The 15,909-nt window shown below is 34.1% G+C and overlaps 1 protein-coding gene across 2 annotated transcripts in view; it reads left to right on the forward strand.

Annotated features, from left to right (window-relative positions):
• Nucleotides 1-15,909, forward strand: part of LOC149783009 (neuroguidin-like) — a 41,338-nt gene that overhangs the window by 6,681 nt on the left and 18,748 nt on the right. For both annotated transcript variants that reach the window (XM_089934581.1, XM_089934580.1), the window contains 4 exons: nt 1,817-1,954; nt 5,011-5,092; nt 10,221-10,273; nt 13,058-13,157. In XM_089934581.1, coding sequence (XP_089790707.1) covers nt 1,817-1,954; nt 5,011-5,092; nt 10,221-10,273; nt 13,058-13,157 — 373 coding nt within the window. The remainder of the gene's footprint in view (nt 1-1,816; nt 1,955-5,010; nt 5,093-10,220; nt 10,274-13,057; nt 13,158-15,909) is intronic.

Genomic DNA, 15,909 nt, shown 5'->3' on the forward strand with positions numbered 1-15,909 from the left:
AAACTAGTATACTTGATAAAACTCACAAAATTGGGGTGGAAAAGGATGACTATAAAGCAACAACATTCATAACAAATTGACTGTATGTGCCATTGATTGACATTTGCTTGACTACTATTTACCCCTAATTGGCCTTGTGCAAAATCGGTATGAACTGGGCAGAGCCAACAGGTCACTGATGTGACAACAACAATAATAAGTTTATTTGTGCATATTCTCCCCATATTACAGTAACCAGTGGGAACCAGTCTACTGGAGTCTGGAAATGTAATACCGGTGCAGTAATGTGTAGTAATCAGTATATGAATGCTGACGCATGTAAGCAGCAAGCTATTACCACAATTGATTACCTTTCCTGTTGTATCTGGGGAGTTGAGGCCAGATGCAGGATGTTTTTATGAGTTTTATAAGTAATAAAGGGATCAGAGATGGTGAATGATGGCTTTCAAGGCTTTTAATAAAAAAAACAGCTGACCTTTGATTTTTGTATTGTTGAATAGTTCTTGCATTGCTCAAGATGTGTATGCAAAACAAAATAATGTTGTGGTAGGGTTTAATGCCATTTTTCAGCACATGATAGGCTATACATGGCGGCCAGTATAAATGGTGGAGGAAGAAGCTGGGAAAACCCTTCAAATGAACCACTAACCCATGAGAAGCTACTGGCAAACTTTCTCATATACCCACATTGGCCAAACCCGAGACTCAAACCCATGCAGACAGAGATTAGCTGGCTGCGGTCCGTAACAGTGAGTGTTTTGGACCACTCTGCCCCAAACAAGATAATATGTGTGTATCCAGCTGCACTGGTTTTAAAATTAGGGTAGGTAGTTCTTTGGGTTTTTTTTTAACCATGGGGGGGAGGGAGAAAGTGCTATGGTCAGCAGTGAAAAACAGGAACAGCCAGCCAGAAACATGCATCCTTTTTTTTGTCGCCTTATAGAATAATATTTAAGTGAAGTTGATACATGTTTTTAGTTCAGTTCATGTCAAAATACCAAAACAAAAACTTTCTACCAATGCTAAAAAAAACACGGGATAAGAAATATTAAATTGGGGAATGTCCAACTCTAAAAATTTCTCCATGTGATAAACTTGGCCTGGAGGATTGTTGGAAAGCAATCAGCGACTTAAAAAACGGAAGTTTGATGTTTCTTGCAGTCTGAGCATGTTTGTTTTGTCATTGCCACATTCATATGCTGATAGAGAGAAGATATTCTCCATTCTTCTCAAACATAAAATTGTTCAAGGGGAAACCTAGACCAGGAAACCATTGAGGGCCTGTTAAGTGTAAAATAATCACAGTTACGTCATCAGAGTGGTCACCCATAAGTTATCTCATGAATGAGACCAAAAATGGTAGGGGGTTATTTTTTGTTAATCTTGGCAGTGAACTGTGAGATACAAACCTCAGACTCCAAAGAAACAGAAAGTTAGTGACAATTGTGAATAGGAGAATAAATCTCCCAAAATTGTAAGAAAAACTTCAGTATCAGTTGCAAAATACTGTACAAGTGTTTCCCTTTATTTAACATGACAAGAAATCAGTCTGCTCAAGGAATAACAAACAATTCCATCTATGAAATCATGACTCAAGAACAAATGACTCTTGAGATTTTGGTGTCACGGGTCAAATGGCAATTCAAGCCATTTTTCACTTCCCTAACATGTTCAAGCTAAATTTCACTGATGAGGATGACTGCATTGCTCCAATCAGCCCCTGGTGTAAAAATTGTCCTTGATAATTGGATTTTCAGGGCATTAGTTAATAAATCACATGTGTAACAGTTATTATCCTTGATTCTTGTATTTTCAGGGCATTAGTTTTCTTGAAGTGAAATATCAACTGTTACTGAGTTATTTAATGAACCTGTCCTACATCATGGTGAAGAAAACTGGAGGCAAATCAATTCAGGGTGATGCTTCAATAGAAAGACTTGTGGAGATTAGAACGGTAATTTCTCTTTCTCTTAGTCTCTCTGTCTGTCTAACCATGTTAGAATGCAATCTTGAGTCACATCGTTCTCCATTGTGACTGTTTAATTTCTTTCTTGTGCAACACCACTAATTTGGGTCAAACATAATAGTATTAGTAACTCTTTTGCATACATATATCTCATTACATTATGAGATTCAATCAGTCTTAAATCAGTTTTGTGTGACATCCATGATCCATTAGCACATTTTTAGCTTTAAGTCTAGTTTGTCTTGCAAGAGATTACTGTGGCTATTTCTGCAATTGTAAAAGTTATTTTCCAAGAAAATTTAATTCTTACCTAGTTAGACAAATTCATTTGGTCTGCTTTTTTCCAGTGCAGAAAAAAATTTCATAATGAAAGAAAAACTTGAGACCTTTTAACTGTACTAATTGTAAACATTATGTGACAAAGAAAAATCTGAGGATCTCACAATACTTTTTTATCTGTGATCATAAGCATGAACATTAACATGAGGTCTGAAAGTTTTTGAAAGTCACACACAGCACATCTTCTACAGATGTGGCTGTATTGAGTTGTAACTCTGGTTGAATATATATTATGTATATTTAATTTAATTATTTGTTTGTTATTTTTGTTGTTTTTTATATATTATATTATATGCTATTGTAATGTAACTTAGTTTACTGGATATTGTCTAGAATAGAGTTCAGTTCAGACTGATTTTTTGTATTTTTGATGTAAACAACTAATAATAGAAACACTGTATCTAGTTTCTGACCTTGTTTCAGAACCATTTATAGTTTTAGTAAACAACTTTTTTAAAAATTTGTTTATATTCTTTCTCAGAGTAAGATTTATTAAGTGGTATCAAGGCCATACCTGGAGTATTTGATATGAATCATGTATTTATTGTTACAAACTTCTAAATTTTCTAGAAGGTTGACCCTCATCCAGGAATCTGTTTTGTGTCTGATTTTGACTTATTACTGATGTGTTGAGAAATAATATTCAGTAGTGCCTTAACACTTGATAAGTCAAGTTGTTTTATGTTGTGACCAGTTTTGGGCGAATTATTTTATTTTCTTCAAATTATTGCATTTCAGGTGATTGTTTTCCCTGGAAACACTAGTGCTCTAAAAAAAAATTTGTACAAGGCAGGGATGGTCCTGGCTTTTAAAAAGCTGTCACCAAAAAAATCACCAACCTCAATATTTTGTCGCCAATTTTCAAAAAGTGTCGCCAAAACAAGTAGTGTACATTTTTTCAGGTGTTAATTTAGTCTATTAATGTAACAGGCAATGAAAATTACAAAAGATGGGTTAGTTAATACTTTAATTACAACAAGCATTAACAAAATGTTACAAAGTGTTACATGAAGATCTGTCACGATTTTAGGGCTGCCCACTTGTTGAATGCAGTTTCAAAGTCTAATTTTTCACATCTGTACATGCTGATTCTCATTAAATTCTCGAGAGATGAGAAGCAGAGCTTATTTCTGATGTCAGTTTTTATGAGGTTCATCTTACTGAATCCACGTTCACAGTCTACAGTGCTGACAGGTGACACCAGTAGTCTCTCAGCAAACCCCCCCCCCAATGGCTAGCTTCACAAAGCTTGTAGTGAATTGCTTCCTAAATCACAAGAATGATAAATGAATGCTGTATAAATTTTCTTGACAAGCAAAATAGGATCTCCATTCCTACGAATGAAACTTACACGACACGACACGAGTCAACACCGCGCAATATTGGACCGTATATATAAGCATAAATTCACACTAAAGTTAGGGATTCTTTCACTCCTGTATTTTGAGACATAAATAATTATTATTAATTATGCAAAACTTTTTTTTTTTTTTTTTTTTGCTATTTCTTGTTGCGGAGTTTAAGTCTCTGCAGCCGTAACACGGAATTGATGGCAAAAGGAAAAGATCAATGAGTAAAATGCTGCACTGGCAACAGATATAATTGTGATTGAGATTTTTTCCATTCGCTTTGTATTTATACACAGTCAGTACTTCAAAGGTTATCAGTTTTCTATGAAGGTTCAGCAAAACTATTGTATTGGTATATGTAAAAAAAAAAAAAAAAAAACACAGAAGGATTATCCATACAATTGTATTTGTCCTATTCGGTCAGTTGTAGGTACAGTGCGGTAGCATGATTGACTGTATCGCAGCATACAGTACTCAGCCCAGATGTCAGCATAAGCAGATTATGATGTAACAATGCACTGTAAAGACGGGTTTGTCAATACGAACAAAGGATCATTTGTGTAACAGATTGATTCCAATGCATTGCTCAGTCAAGTTTGAGGCTTCCTTTCGTTCTCGCATTTAATTTATCCAGTCCAAATCCATGATTGTATGTACAAATTAAATAACCAAAAAGTATGTCGCCAAAAAAATCGCCAGATGAGATATTTTTGTCGCCAATAAGGGAAAAAAATCGCAATTTGCGACATTGGCAAAGCCCAGGACGATCCCTGCAAGGACATTTATCGAAATTTATACAGAATTCAAAAACTGGAATAATATTTTCTGTGTTTCAGCAAGAGACTATTGACACTGCATCACTTTGCAGGTTACAACAGACATCATTGTCTTCCATTTTGGATTTCCCCGGATTCAAACTCAGTTTCATTCAGGACTTTTTATTACTAGGACTTATATATTTTAATTCTTGGATTATTTTTGGATTTGATTCTTAAAACTGTAAGCTTTTTTTCCTCATCTTTCACTAGATAGTCTTGGGAAATAAATTATTTGTTAAATTTTACAGAGCTAGTTGTCTTCACTTTTTTTCCTGTTACTTTCTTTAAGAGCATAGACTCGTAACAATATGCATGTGTGCGTGTGCACACTGAATTTAAGGTTTCCATAGTATATGCTTTGCTAGGCGTTCCTGTCATGCCTGTATGAGCAAAATCCTAAAGCTGTTCACAGGCATTCCACAAACATTAGTTACAACAATCATTCAAGCTACCAGTTACTTAAGATATCCCCCTGGACCTTAATTTAAAAATTCTACTTATCAGCTCATAACTAAATCGTGTTATATTAATGATACAGGTTCTTGAGAAGATGCGACCAATTGATCAGAAACTGAAGTATCAAATAGACAAAGTCATGAAGGCTGCAGCTGGGGCTCCAGGTATATGTGTAAAGAATTAGTACTTGAATTTTTATATTGGAACTTGTACTTCCTTTATGTAATTTGTATCCCACACTTTTGCAACAAAAAAAGCAGAGGATATTAAATTAGGCTTGTACTTGCTTCCATCCTAAGGGATTTCCTTTTTACCCCCTTAGGTTCCCAGGACAAATCATATTTTGATATGATTACTTGTGTTTTTTACAGTACCTAATAAAGATATACTACATAAAAGGCTTTGCCTACTTTTGGACACCTTTTCAAGGAATGATTAGTTGATTGCCCCCATTAGGATACATCCATATGTTGAATCAGTTGTTTCATAGACTCTAAGTGCATTAGGTAATTCCTCAGCATGATGCCTAATTATAAGGCAGGTGCCTTTACAGGACTGTAGGAAGTTATGTGACTTCCTTTAGATAAAAATAGATTTACTGCTTTCCGTTTTGAAGTTAATGTTTTAACCAGCATCATTATTTAAGTCTTGTCAGTTTGATTGAGCAAGTTTCCAATCTGCCTTTGATTTAGTAATTCCCCATGAGTTTTGTTTCAGTGTAAACAGTTAAACTTTTTTGGATTAGGGCTAAGTAAATTCAGTGCTAGTAATCAACCATTTATCTTCATTTAAGTTCATTCAAGCAGTAATTTTGATTATTTTTGAGTATCCAAAGTTGTCACAAGTTAGCTTTCTTTGCAATTTTTTGGGAAAATGTCAAGCAGCAAGCTCTCCTGATTGGATTAGATTTTAACCAAATTTGTTGTGCTGCTTGATGGGATTCTGAGTTTAGTTATCAGCATTCTGTTTCTGTGTCATTGTTGAGTAGACCTGATTGAGAGATCCACTGACTTATCTTTAAACACAACTCCTTTCATTGTTACTATTGGATGTCAACCAAATTTGTTTTGCTGCTTGATAGTAATGATACCTTGGCCGAGTCGGAATGTAACTCTTATGTATTATCATTAGCAGAGTTATAGCCCTTCATTGTAAGAACCACTATTTTAATTTCTGCGTACTAGCTCCCTTAATTATTTTCGCCTTTTAATGAAATTTAGTATGCAGCTTGATATTAATGGGGCCCCAGATTGGGTAGAAAAATTCCCTTGGCTATGGAGGCTATGTTGGAGTGCTGTTTGTTCCTGGTGTACAGAATGCAAAAAGACACTCCTTTGTTAGTGGAAGCACTAATAACTAGTTTTCTGCATTTACCCAACACAAGAATTATATACATGCTAAGGCAATGTGGCCAGTTCTGCTGGAAACAAAAGTTAATGAGGAGTCAGGCTAGGACCATGCAAAGGTAGCACAGATTAGGGCTGTTTATTACCTGGCTAAGAATGGAGAACCCCTAAATCGGTACAAAGTTTTATGAATTTGGTGTCAAGAAATGAAACTTCTGAATGATCAACACAGGGTTTTGTATTGTAAATTCTGTTGTACCATGATATAAATTACCTTATTGAAATTTATTTAAAGAGAAACATAGGTTTCATAGCATGAAGTAATCCAAAGCTATGTGTCAAGAACAGGGTAATCAAACATTGTTGATGCTTGCTGTATATTTGGAGATGGAGTAATACAGTTTATTTAATGCACGTTATACAGACTTATGTTTTAAAGCCCGTAATTCTGCCATTATATGCAAATAGTCGTATATGCCAAATCATCTGAATCTTGAAAGATATTGGCCTTAAAAATTGGGTAACATTAAAACTAGATAACATCGCCATTTTTCACATGTACAAATTAACCTGAAGTTGATCGGCAACATCCATGGATCAACCAATTTATTCAAAGCTGGAACACAAAATTTGATGATGTCACCACAATATAGTAGGTGATCCTTATGTGATATGCTGTTCTTATTTTGCATTTATTATGATGCAGTACTTGGCCTTGCATTTACAGGTATTTTTTTAATTCAAATGCATAGCTTATGTACATTATTTTCTGCAAGTCCATGTCATAGGCTTACCAGTTAATATGGACATTGGGCCCAGAGTTACTGAGTGGTCTAAAGCACTCACTGTTATGGATCACTGCCATCTCACCTCAGTTTGCGTGTGTTCAAGTCTTGGGCTTGGCCAATGTGGGTATGTAAGAAAGCTTGCTAGTAGAGTCTCGTGGGTCATTGGTTCTTTTGAAGGGTTTTCCTGGGTTCTCCCTCCAATATTTATACTGGCTGCCATGTATAGCCTGTCTTGTGCTGAAAAATGGTATTAAACTCTATAATAAATAACAACAACTTTTTCTTCTCAGATCTGCTTAAAAAAGCAGACCTGTCTCTCTTGAATCCTTCTTGAACCAGTTTGTTCGTCACATGTGCATGTTGTTGTTATTGTTAGGTTATCACTATCAGAATTTGTCAAATTTATCACATCACTATTTTTGGAGCACTTGCGGTATTAAAAAAATGGAATTATGAGCAACTTTAGAGACATAATAAAACGTGGCACATCTTTATTCTAAACTGAATATTTTAACATCTAGCATCTTGATTGTTTCAAAGAAAGGTTAATGTCCGGTGCTTATTTTTAGCAAATCCTGCCTTCCTGACTTTAGTTAGATTGGAAGAATATTGAAATCTATGAAAAATATTGGCATTGGGGATTTTCAAATTAACTTTATTTAAGTAAAAGTTTTTTTGCTCAAATATCAGTTACTTAAATATGTACATTTACTCCAGTGACTTCTTCAGTCCCAGTGGAAGGACTTACTCTGTCCCAATGTAAGGACTTCCTCAGTCCCAGTGTAATAGTTTCCTCAGTCTCAGTGTAAAGACTTCCAAAATCCCAGTATGATGAGTTCCTCAGTGTAACGACTTCCTCAATCCCAGTGTGTGTGTGTGTGTGTGTGTGTGTGTGTGTTATTTCAGGTAACAGATGTGATCTTTTGACTTTGATTTTAATTGTAAAATGCTGGTTTATAGTTGTCTGGTGCAGAATACATATCACAATGTAACATATATAAAAATATAAAATCCTTGTAAATTTTGTTACTATTTTGAAATGGCATTCAGAGCTGTAAATATCATAATTGACATGCAGGCAGGACCGTATTATCCAATAGACACAGTAGTCACTGTGCCTAGGGCCCATGAAAACACCGTGTTACTGAAAAGTGTATACACCAAGAGGCATGTCAATTTCAATTGTTTTATTAAAGAAGTGCCTAGGGACTACAAGGACTTAATCTGGCCCAGTATACAGGGAATGACAATTCCCACGCCCAACTGTCCAATATTAATGCAGAAAAAAGAGCAAAGGTAAAATATTAGGAATTATGTTCCATAATTTTTCTATTTTGGGGCTGTTAGATAGTATGCAAGGCTGCAATGTTTACATGCTTAATGTAGTTTACTGACTTTACTAGTTTACCAAATCAGTATATGTGTTAACAAATATGAATGTGGCTGTCATTGACTCAGGAACTTTCTGTTCTTAGTTATTTATTTCAGATGGTTTAGTAGCATTTTTTTTGTCGTTTTCTTAATGTACATATGCCTTACAAACTGAATCCTGTCACAGTAAGAGATTACAGATTTATGTCAAATGAAGCAATTTCACTTTGAGTAAGGCAAGGCTTGAACATTATAATAGCTGTCAGCTGTTCAGTAAGTTTCATTTTGCTTATTGTAAACCATGTATACATTTAGCACTTTAGGTAAATGTTGCAGCCTTACTAGTATTAGGATTGTCTCCCCTGCACCGTTCCAGTGGTCTAGTGGTTAGAGCATCCACCTCAGATGCGGGAGGTTGTGGGTTTAATCCCGGGCTCAGTCATACCAAAGACTTATAAAAATGGTATTAACAGCTGCCTCGCATGTCGCTCAGCATTAAGAGGTTAGTGTTAGGACTGGTCAGGCTGGGGTCAGGAAAATGTAACTGGGTGGGACATCATGCTACATGTCTGTGGCATGATGCCCCAGTGCTAGACATCACTATAAACTGCCACACTGCAGACATCGTAGTGATATGACTGAAAAATTGTTAAAGCTATGTTAAAAAACCAAATCTCTCTCTTACACACACGCACACACAGAGTCTCTCCTGCAGTGCACTTGAGTGAAACAACATCTTCAAAATTAATTTGCTCTAGTGCCAAAAATACATAACATGATATTTGTACCAACAAAGTTTTCATTTCTAATAGAACAAAGAGATTTCATTCTCATCAGACCAATATTCAGCATAATGTCAAATTTTAACATTTATTTTTTTACCATAAATTTTATGAAATTTTTTATGGTCTCCCTTAAATGTTATGTCGCACAGCAAGTTTGGTATGGGTATATATAGTGTTACCCTAGTCTGTACATCTGTTCTTTCATCTACATCCAAGTTCCTACTTCCAAAATTCATTAAGACTTAAAATGCAAAAAATAAAATTTGCAAGATTAAATTTTGTAGAAGACATGGTATACAAACCTGTGATATAACTGTATGTGCCAAGTTTTTTGATACTTTTAACTAGTAATTTTCCGATTAATTAATTTTGTAAAGTCATTTTAAAGGAAGCGACATATGAATGAGTTACAAATTCTGTGATGGCTTTTTCTGTACAGTCCCTGCTGAGCTGGCTTAAGACTATTTGAAAAGGAGCATTGTTTTTGCAAAACATCATGTGGATAAATTCATTCTTTCTTATTATTTGATCATGGATTAGTTCACAGAAATGTATGATGGTTTCATAACCTATTTTCTAATTCCAAGAGTGCTGGAGGCTTTTTTGAAATGTAGCTTCTCAGAATTTCATGGTGCATATATTTTGGTTTCCAGAAATAAATTACCCCTGTAATATCAATCAAATATTTATATTTAAAAAAGTTTCTTTTTCAAGAAAATGAGAACAACTGTTTGACAAATTTCACATAAGCATGCGCATATAGAATGAACAAGATCTTAAAATTTACCATTTACTATGGAAGGTTACAAAGTTTCAAGATGGACCTGACGTTTATTGGTCCATGTGTTTATGTTGGTTTTCAGGCATTGTGGAAGGGGGTGCATTTGTGCTCAAATAACATGGTCATGGTTGAGGGAGTTAGAATAGACAATCAGTCAAACAAAATTTAAGTTTTCCTTTTGATTAAATCTTTGTATTGATTTTTGAATATCTTTATTTCAGATTCATCTGATCCTCTGAGATTCCGAGCAAATCCAGGCAATCTTGTTAGCAAGGTAATTCACTAATGTTTATCATTGAAATTTTTCATTAGATAATTCCATGGGTAAAATGATCATTTTGGCAACTGTGACATGCCAAGCATCATCTCTGAAATATCTTACTAGAAAAAAAATATGTATGCTTAAATTTAGCTCAGCTATATGAATGTGGACTAGAGTCATTGTAATGCATTTGGTGTCTGTGTCTCTGCATAGATAAAGGCATAACTGCATCTAAGTCCTAGGCAACAGTTTGGAGTGGGTTTCATAACAGCTACCTTCAAAGGAAGGAGCTAACTCTGTACTTGTATATTAGCTGTACATTCTTGGTTAAGTTTTTGCAATTTGCTAAGGTTTCTTGCACCCTGTATGCATACTATTACACCTAGAATCAATGAAGTTTGTGAAGGGATGCATCTTATGTACTGTGTCCTCATCAGAAAAGCAGGTCACTGTGTCTGTATTTCATGTGTCATTAACTTTGGTTGAATTGTTTTTTTTAAAGTTGACTTCTCAAGCTATGTTGATTCCAGAGTCATTAAACTGGATGATTATACACATCTCTGTTAGTGTCACACCCATGCAAGAAAAAAGGTTGATGTGACATATTTCACATTTTACTGGCTTTTATGTTAAGTTTTTGCATTTAGCCGATGACCAGATTTTTTTTGGGGCACACTATATATTTTGTTATACATAGAGTAGATGTATCTTGATGAGTACTACACTTCACCTCAAAAGTTGGTCACTCTGACCCATACTTCATGCTTCATTGAATTAGGTTTAATTTTGTTTTAAACTGCATATGCTTGAATCATTAAGCTAGATGATTGTATACACGTCAGTTATTACTATGCCAATACAATAAATGGTAACATTGACTTACATTTGATATTTTACAGGCTTAATATAATAATAATAATAATAATAATAATAATAATGGCCTTTATAAAACCAGGATGACCTAATTAGCTAAAAGTACACATACATTATGGCCCTGTATTTGCAACAGATATACATGTAATTGTTAGAAAAATCGGCAAGGTTAGCATCTGCTGCATAAAAGAATGTGAATATCACATAATTTAATGCAAATTGTACAAGCTTAACAAGCCGTTATAACAGCTACCTCATGCAAATGTTATTGCTTATTAAAATATTTCTAGGGGTATAATTTCTTTAAAGGTGAAATATTATGTGCTTGTTTAATATCATGCTGCAGACTGTTCCATAAAACTTACCTGTTTTAAGCAAAATATTTCTTAAAATACTCTGTCAGAAGATCTGGGATATATCAATTATTGTTTTCACTTGACAATACATGTGTGCTAATGTTCCTTACAAACTTAAAAACATTAGATATTCAGGTGCTGAATTATTTAAAACCTTGAAAGTAAGAGCTGCTCTTCTAAAAACAATAATTCCTAATTGGCATCCATCTAAGTGTTGAAAACAGATGATATATTTATGTTCAGAGATCTTTGACAGTTAAATTCAGCTAGAATACTCTTTTCTGTAAATGGTATAGTCTATGCATGCAAGAGAAACTATGCAGTTCTCCCCAAACAGTTGGTAAAATGTGGAAAAACAACTGTGTTGTACACTTTTGAGATCAACTGATCTGATGTAAAACCTCTAACCTTTTTAAATTCCTAATTTCTATAAAGAGTTTTAAAAGTGAATGGGACCAGATAAAGTATTATCATTGAAAATGCCTGGCGTATTTAGCATTTTAAATCTTTGTATGATTGACTTCTAAGTAAAATTCTCTACATTTGGCTGGTCATTGTGCTGAGCTGATATGCATTAGTAGGGTTTTATGTAAAATTAAGCTAAGTTTATTGTCACACATCCATTTTGTTATCTCATTATACATCTTTGTTCATTTTGCTTTCAACAGGGGTAATATCTTTATAGCTACTATATTTATGGTGTATCATTTGAATACATGGATGCAGAAGAATGTTTCAGACATACTGGTTTAGGCTAAGTGTTTGCATTTAGCCCATCATCACATGTTTCTTGTCAAAATACGTTACCCAAGGGGAGATCATTCTTACAGACTGTGACCAGATAACTTTTAGCTTTTTGAGCTATAAGATTTTATCTGGGAGGGCTGGATTTGCAAGGTAGTAGTAGTTCTTCTGTGGTATTTTGATTAAGTATTATTGAAGAAGCATATTCTACTAGAAAAAAATATTTTTTGCATGCTGTGTACATACTGTTCTATCTAGAATCATGAAACTTGGCAATGGGTTGCAGAAGAAGGTCATAATAGTATTTTCTTGCCCTGGAAATTTATTACTGACTCCCAGGCCAACTTTTTCTGTATTTAGCAGGAATTGCCAAAGTGCATGCATGTTGTTGTACAATAGCTCATTTGCCTTGCTTATTGATTATAATGCATGCATGGTCATTCCTTATTAGTAATACATCATAATGGCAGTCATAAGACATTGATATTTTACCATTTCTCTTCCATGTAGCAGAGTTCACATAAGTCTCACATGGTACACCAGCATCTGCAGGAATCTCAGGTGGTGAGATTGATTCACAATGACATATTGAGAGAAAGTTCATCACGGTTTTTAACTGACAAACAATACTTTAATTGAAAGGGTGTTGATAATAGAACTGTCAGAAATAGCCCAGGTTTTCAAATTTAAGATTAATGTTACTAATGTAAAGATAGAAAATTGCTTTTGCCCAACATAGGTTTAGAGGCACCCCAAAAGTTGGGCTAGCCAATAATTTTGCTATGCAGAATTGAATCAAGATTTATTTCCTGTCTAATTACAGTTGGATACTGAAATGTCAGAGGATGAAGAGGAGGAAGAAGAGGACAAAGGCAGTAAACCCAAGTTATATATACCTCCCAAACTTGCTGCTGTTCACTATGGTAAGTGTATATACATCTGTTGGTTCTTACTTTCATCAAATAACTTTTTTTCTTTCTCTGTTCATTCCTATTTAGCTTACCATGCTGCAAGGTCAAATGAGGTTTTTTGTGGTCCTGTATCTCTGATGTGTTGTCCTTTCTCTGTACATCACCAACTCCTTGTTAATATATATTAATAAGGTAACTGACTAAACTCACTGCCAGTCTGGATACCAAATAGAACTTGGAATTTGCTCCACCTTGGTAAATAAGCTTCAGTGATCATTGTCATACACAGGTTTTGCAATAAATGAGATGTGTACATATTAATGAGATACCTTGTAGCTGATTGGCTGAGCTTGTTACCTCTGTAGAATTAGAGGTTATATTTCTCATCCAGTTTCTACCAGATTTAGTAAATGGCTTTATATAATCAAGATTTTTGACTTTGATTTTGAACCTAAGACTATACATAAGCAAAATATTTTTATAAAGTTTTTTTTATCAGGTTATAATAAAATAGGTATGATCAACATGCTGTAAAAGTTTTGTGATAATTTTTTTTAAATATAATACTACATAGGCCTACTTAGGGAGATGTTTAGCTGTTAAGATATCAGGTGAGTGATGTCTGGTCCACTAGAGCCTCTTGTTCAAATAAGCTGCAAAATATTGTGAAGAAATTACTTAGAGTATTTTTATTTGCTTTGGTCATCAGAGCTCTGCCTTGTGTGTTATATGTAACATTATGACTTATTTCAAACATGTATAATTTCAAAGCTTTGAAATATTTATGAAAAATCAGAATTGTTGATGATATTTGTTAAAGTAATTTTTGGATTTTTTTTCAGAAATATCCTTTTCATTGTAATTGCTATAAGAACTCCTTCAGCAGCATTGGCCATCCTAAGACAAGAGGGCATGACATCACATGCTACACATATGGCACTGCTCATGGGTACAGAATAAAGATGGCTTATATGATAAAGAATGCTATCATTTTTGAATGTAAAACAGGCAAACAGATAGTTATTATTACAAATTCGGTAAAGAGAATGATTTCTTGGCTCTACAAAGTCATAGCAAAATATTATTACTCAAGTTCAAGTAATTTTGGAAGTATTCACCTTTCCGGTGAAGGTGATGTTGTCAGCAGTTTATGACTTGGGTTGAAGTTTTTCATTTGCCATTTGGGAGTAGTTAGTTCACCTTTCCATTGTCAGCAGTTTACAGTTTTGGTTGAAGATATTTTTGTTATATATTTCCTGAACCATGTGGTTGATCCTTGTCATGCTTGGCATGAATCATTATGGAATTAAGTTTATTCTGTGACATGCCTGGCCACCTTGCTTTTATATGTTTGCTTGGTTTAAAGATCAACTTAAGAAAACAATTATTTTCAAAACAGTGAAATTAAAACTTGGTTTTCAGAATGTGCATGCAAATACAAGATTATTTATCAGTGAGTACCTCCAAAGCATTGATTTACTATACCCCTGGGTGATGCCCATATATAAAATATGACATCAGTGCCATGTTTTTATAATGGCCATTAAGTTTTAAAAAAATTGAAGCATCAGTATTTACAGATCTTTTCATGTTACAAATACAGATAATGCTATATGTCACATATGCAGAATGATACATCCACAATATTTGAATATATTCTTGCCATGTACCCAGTACCAGAAGCTTTATTAAGTAAAATGTGAGATCTTTTCTCATCTCTAATGACAAATGCTAAATTCCGCTGTAATGTATTTAAGGGTGACCGCCATTGAAGTGTTAGATCGTATCATTTTTTTCTTCCTATATTAATATTTTTACATAGCCAGTGGTTCAAGGAATCCAAAACCTCTAAACATTTAGAGGTTGGTATGCAATTTCTTGCATGTCTTTGGTTGAGTGTCTACTGTTTTTATTTGCTTTTAAGTTAGATCCAGCATCATACTGTATAGACCCATATCTGCTGTTATATAATGTACTAGCAGATTTGGGTTAATGCAGTTTGTTAGGAGTAATCAGTAAAACAAACAACAGACTCTTATATTCTGTCATATAATTGGCAGGCAGATCAGGATCTGTGTTGTTTATAGTTGGACCCAGCTTATGAGTATATACCATATCCCCAAGTAACAGTCATTAACATAGCAATGTTTGGGATAAAGTACTTTGTCACTAATTATCCATAATTTAATAGATGAATTAATGAATAAAAATTCATCATATTTGCACAAGTTGAAGATCGTATTAAATTTAAAAAAATAAAGTTGGTGAGAACATTTTTCAGGATGACACAATTATTGAACTACATTCAGAAATTTGAAGCAGAAAGCAGACATGACTAAACTACAGAAATTTGTGACAGAAAGCCTACAGGGCCAATTTACAGAAATTTGAGACAAAAAGCCTACAAGGATAATTTACAGAAATTTTAGACAGAAGGACTACAGCAGGTCATAAATTGCGAATAAAATACTTTTATTTGACTTTTTCTTTTACAGCTTGATTCTTTCAATTATTTAAGTTGACATTATTACCTAATATTCAACAGAGATAGAAATCACAATAACATTATGTCATGTTCTCCCAGAATCACAATAACATCATGTCATGTTCTCCCAGAATCATAATAACATCATGTCATGTTCTCCCATGAAGAGTTCATATCTCTTCAAAACACTGAGTTAACAATATTTGAATTTGTTGAAATAATTTGATAATCATACCATTTTGAGTTGCATAACAAATGTTGATTTTATTGAGCAAACAT

This window comes from Sinohyriopsis cumingii, chromosome 15, assembly GCF_028554795.1.
Source record: "Sinohyriopsis cumingii isolate HCF-2022 chromosome 15, ASM2855479v2, whole genome shotgun sequence".
In the NCBI taxonomy this organism is placed as follows: Eukaryota; Metazoa; Mollusca; class Bivalvia; order Unionida; family Unionidae; genus Sinohyriopsis; species Sinohyriopsis cumingii.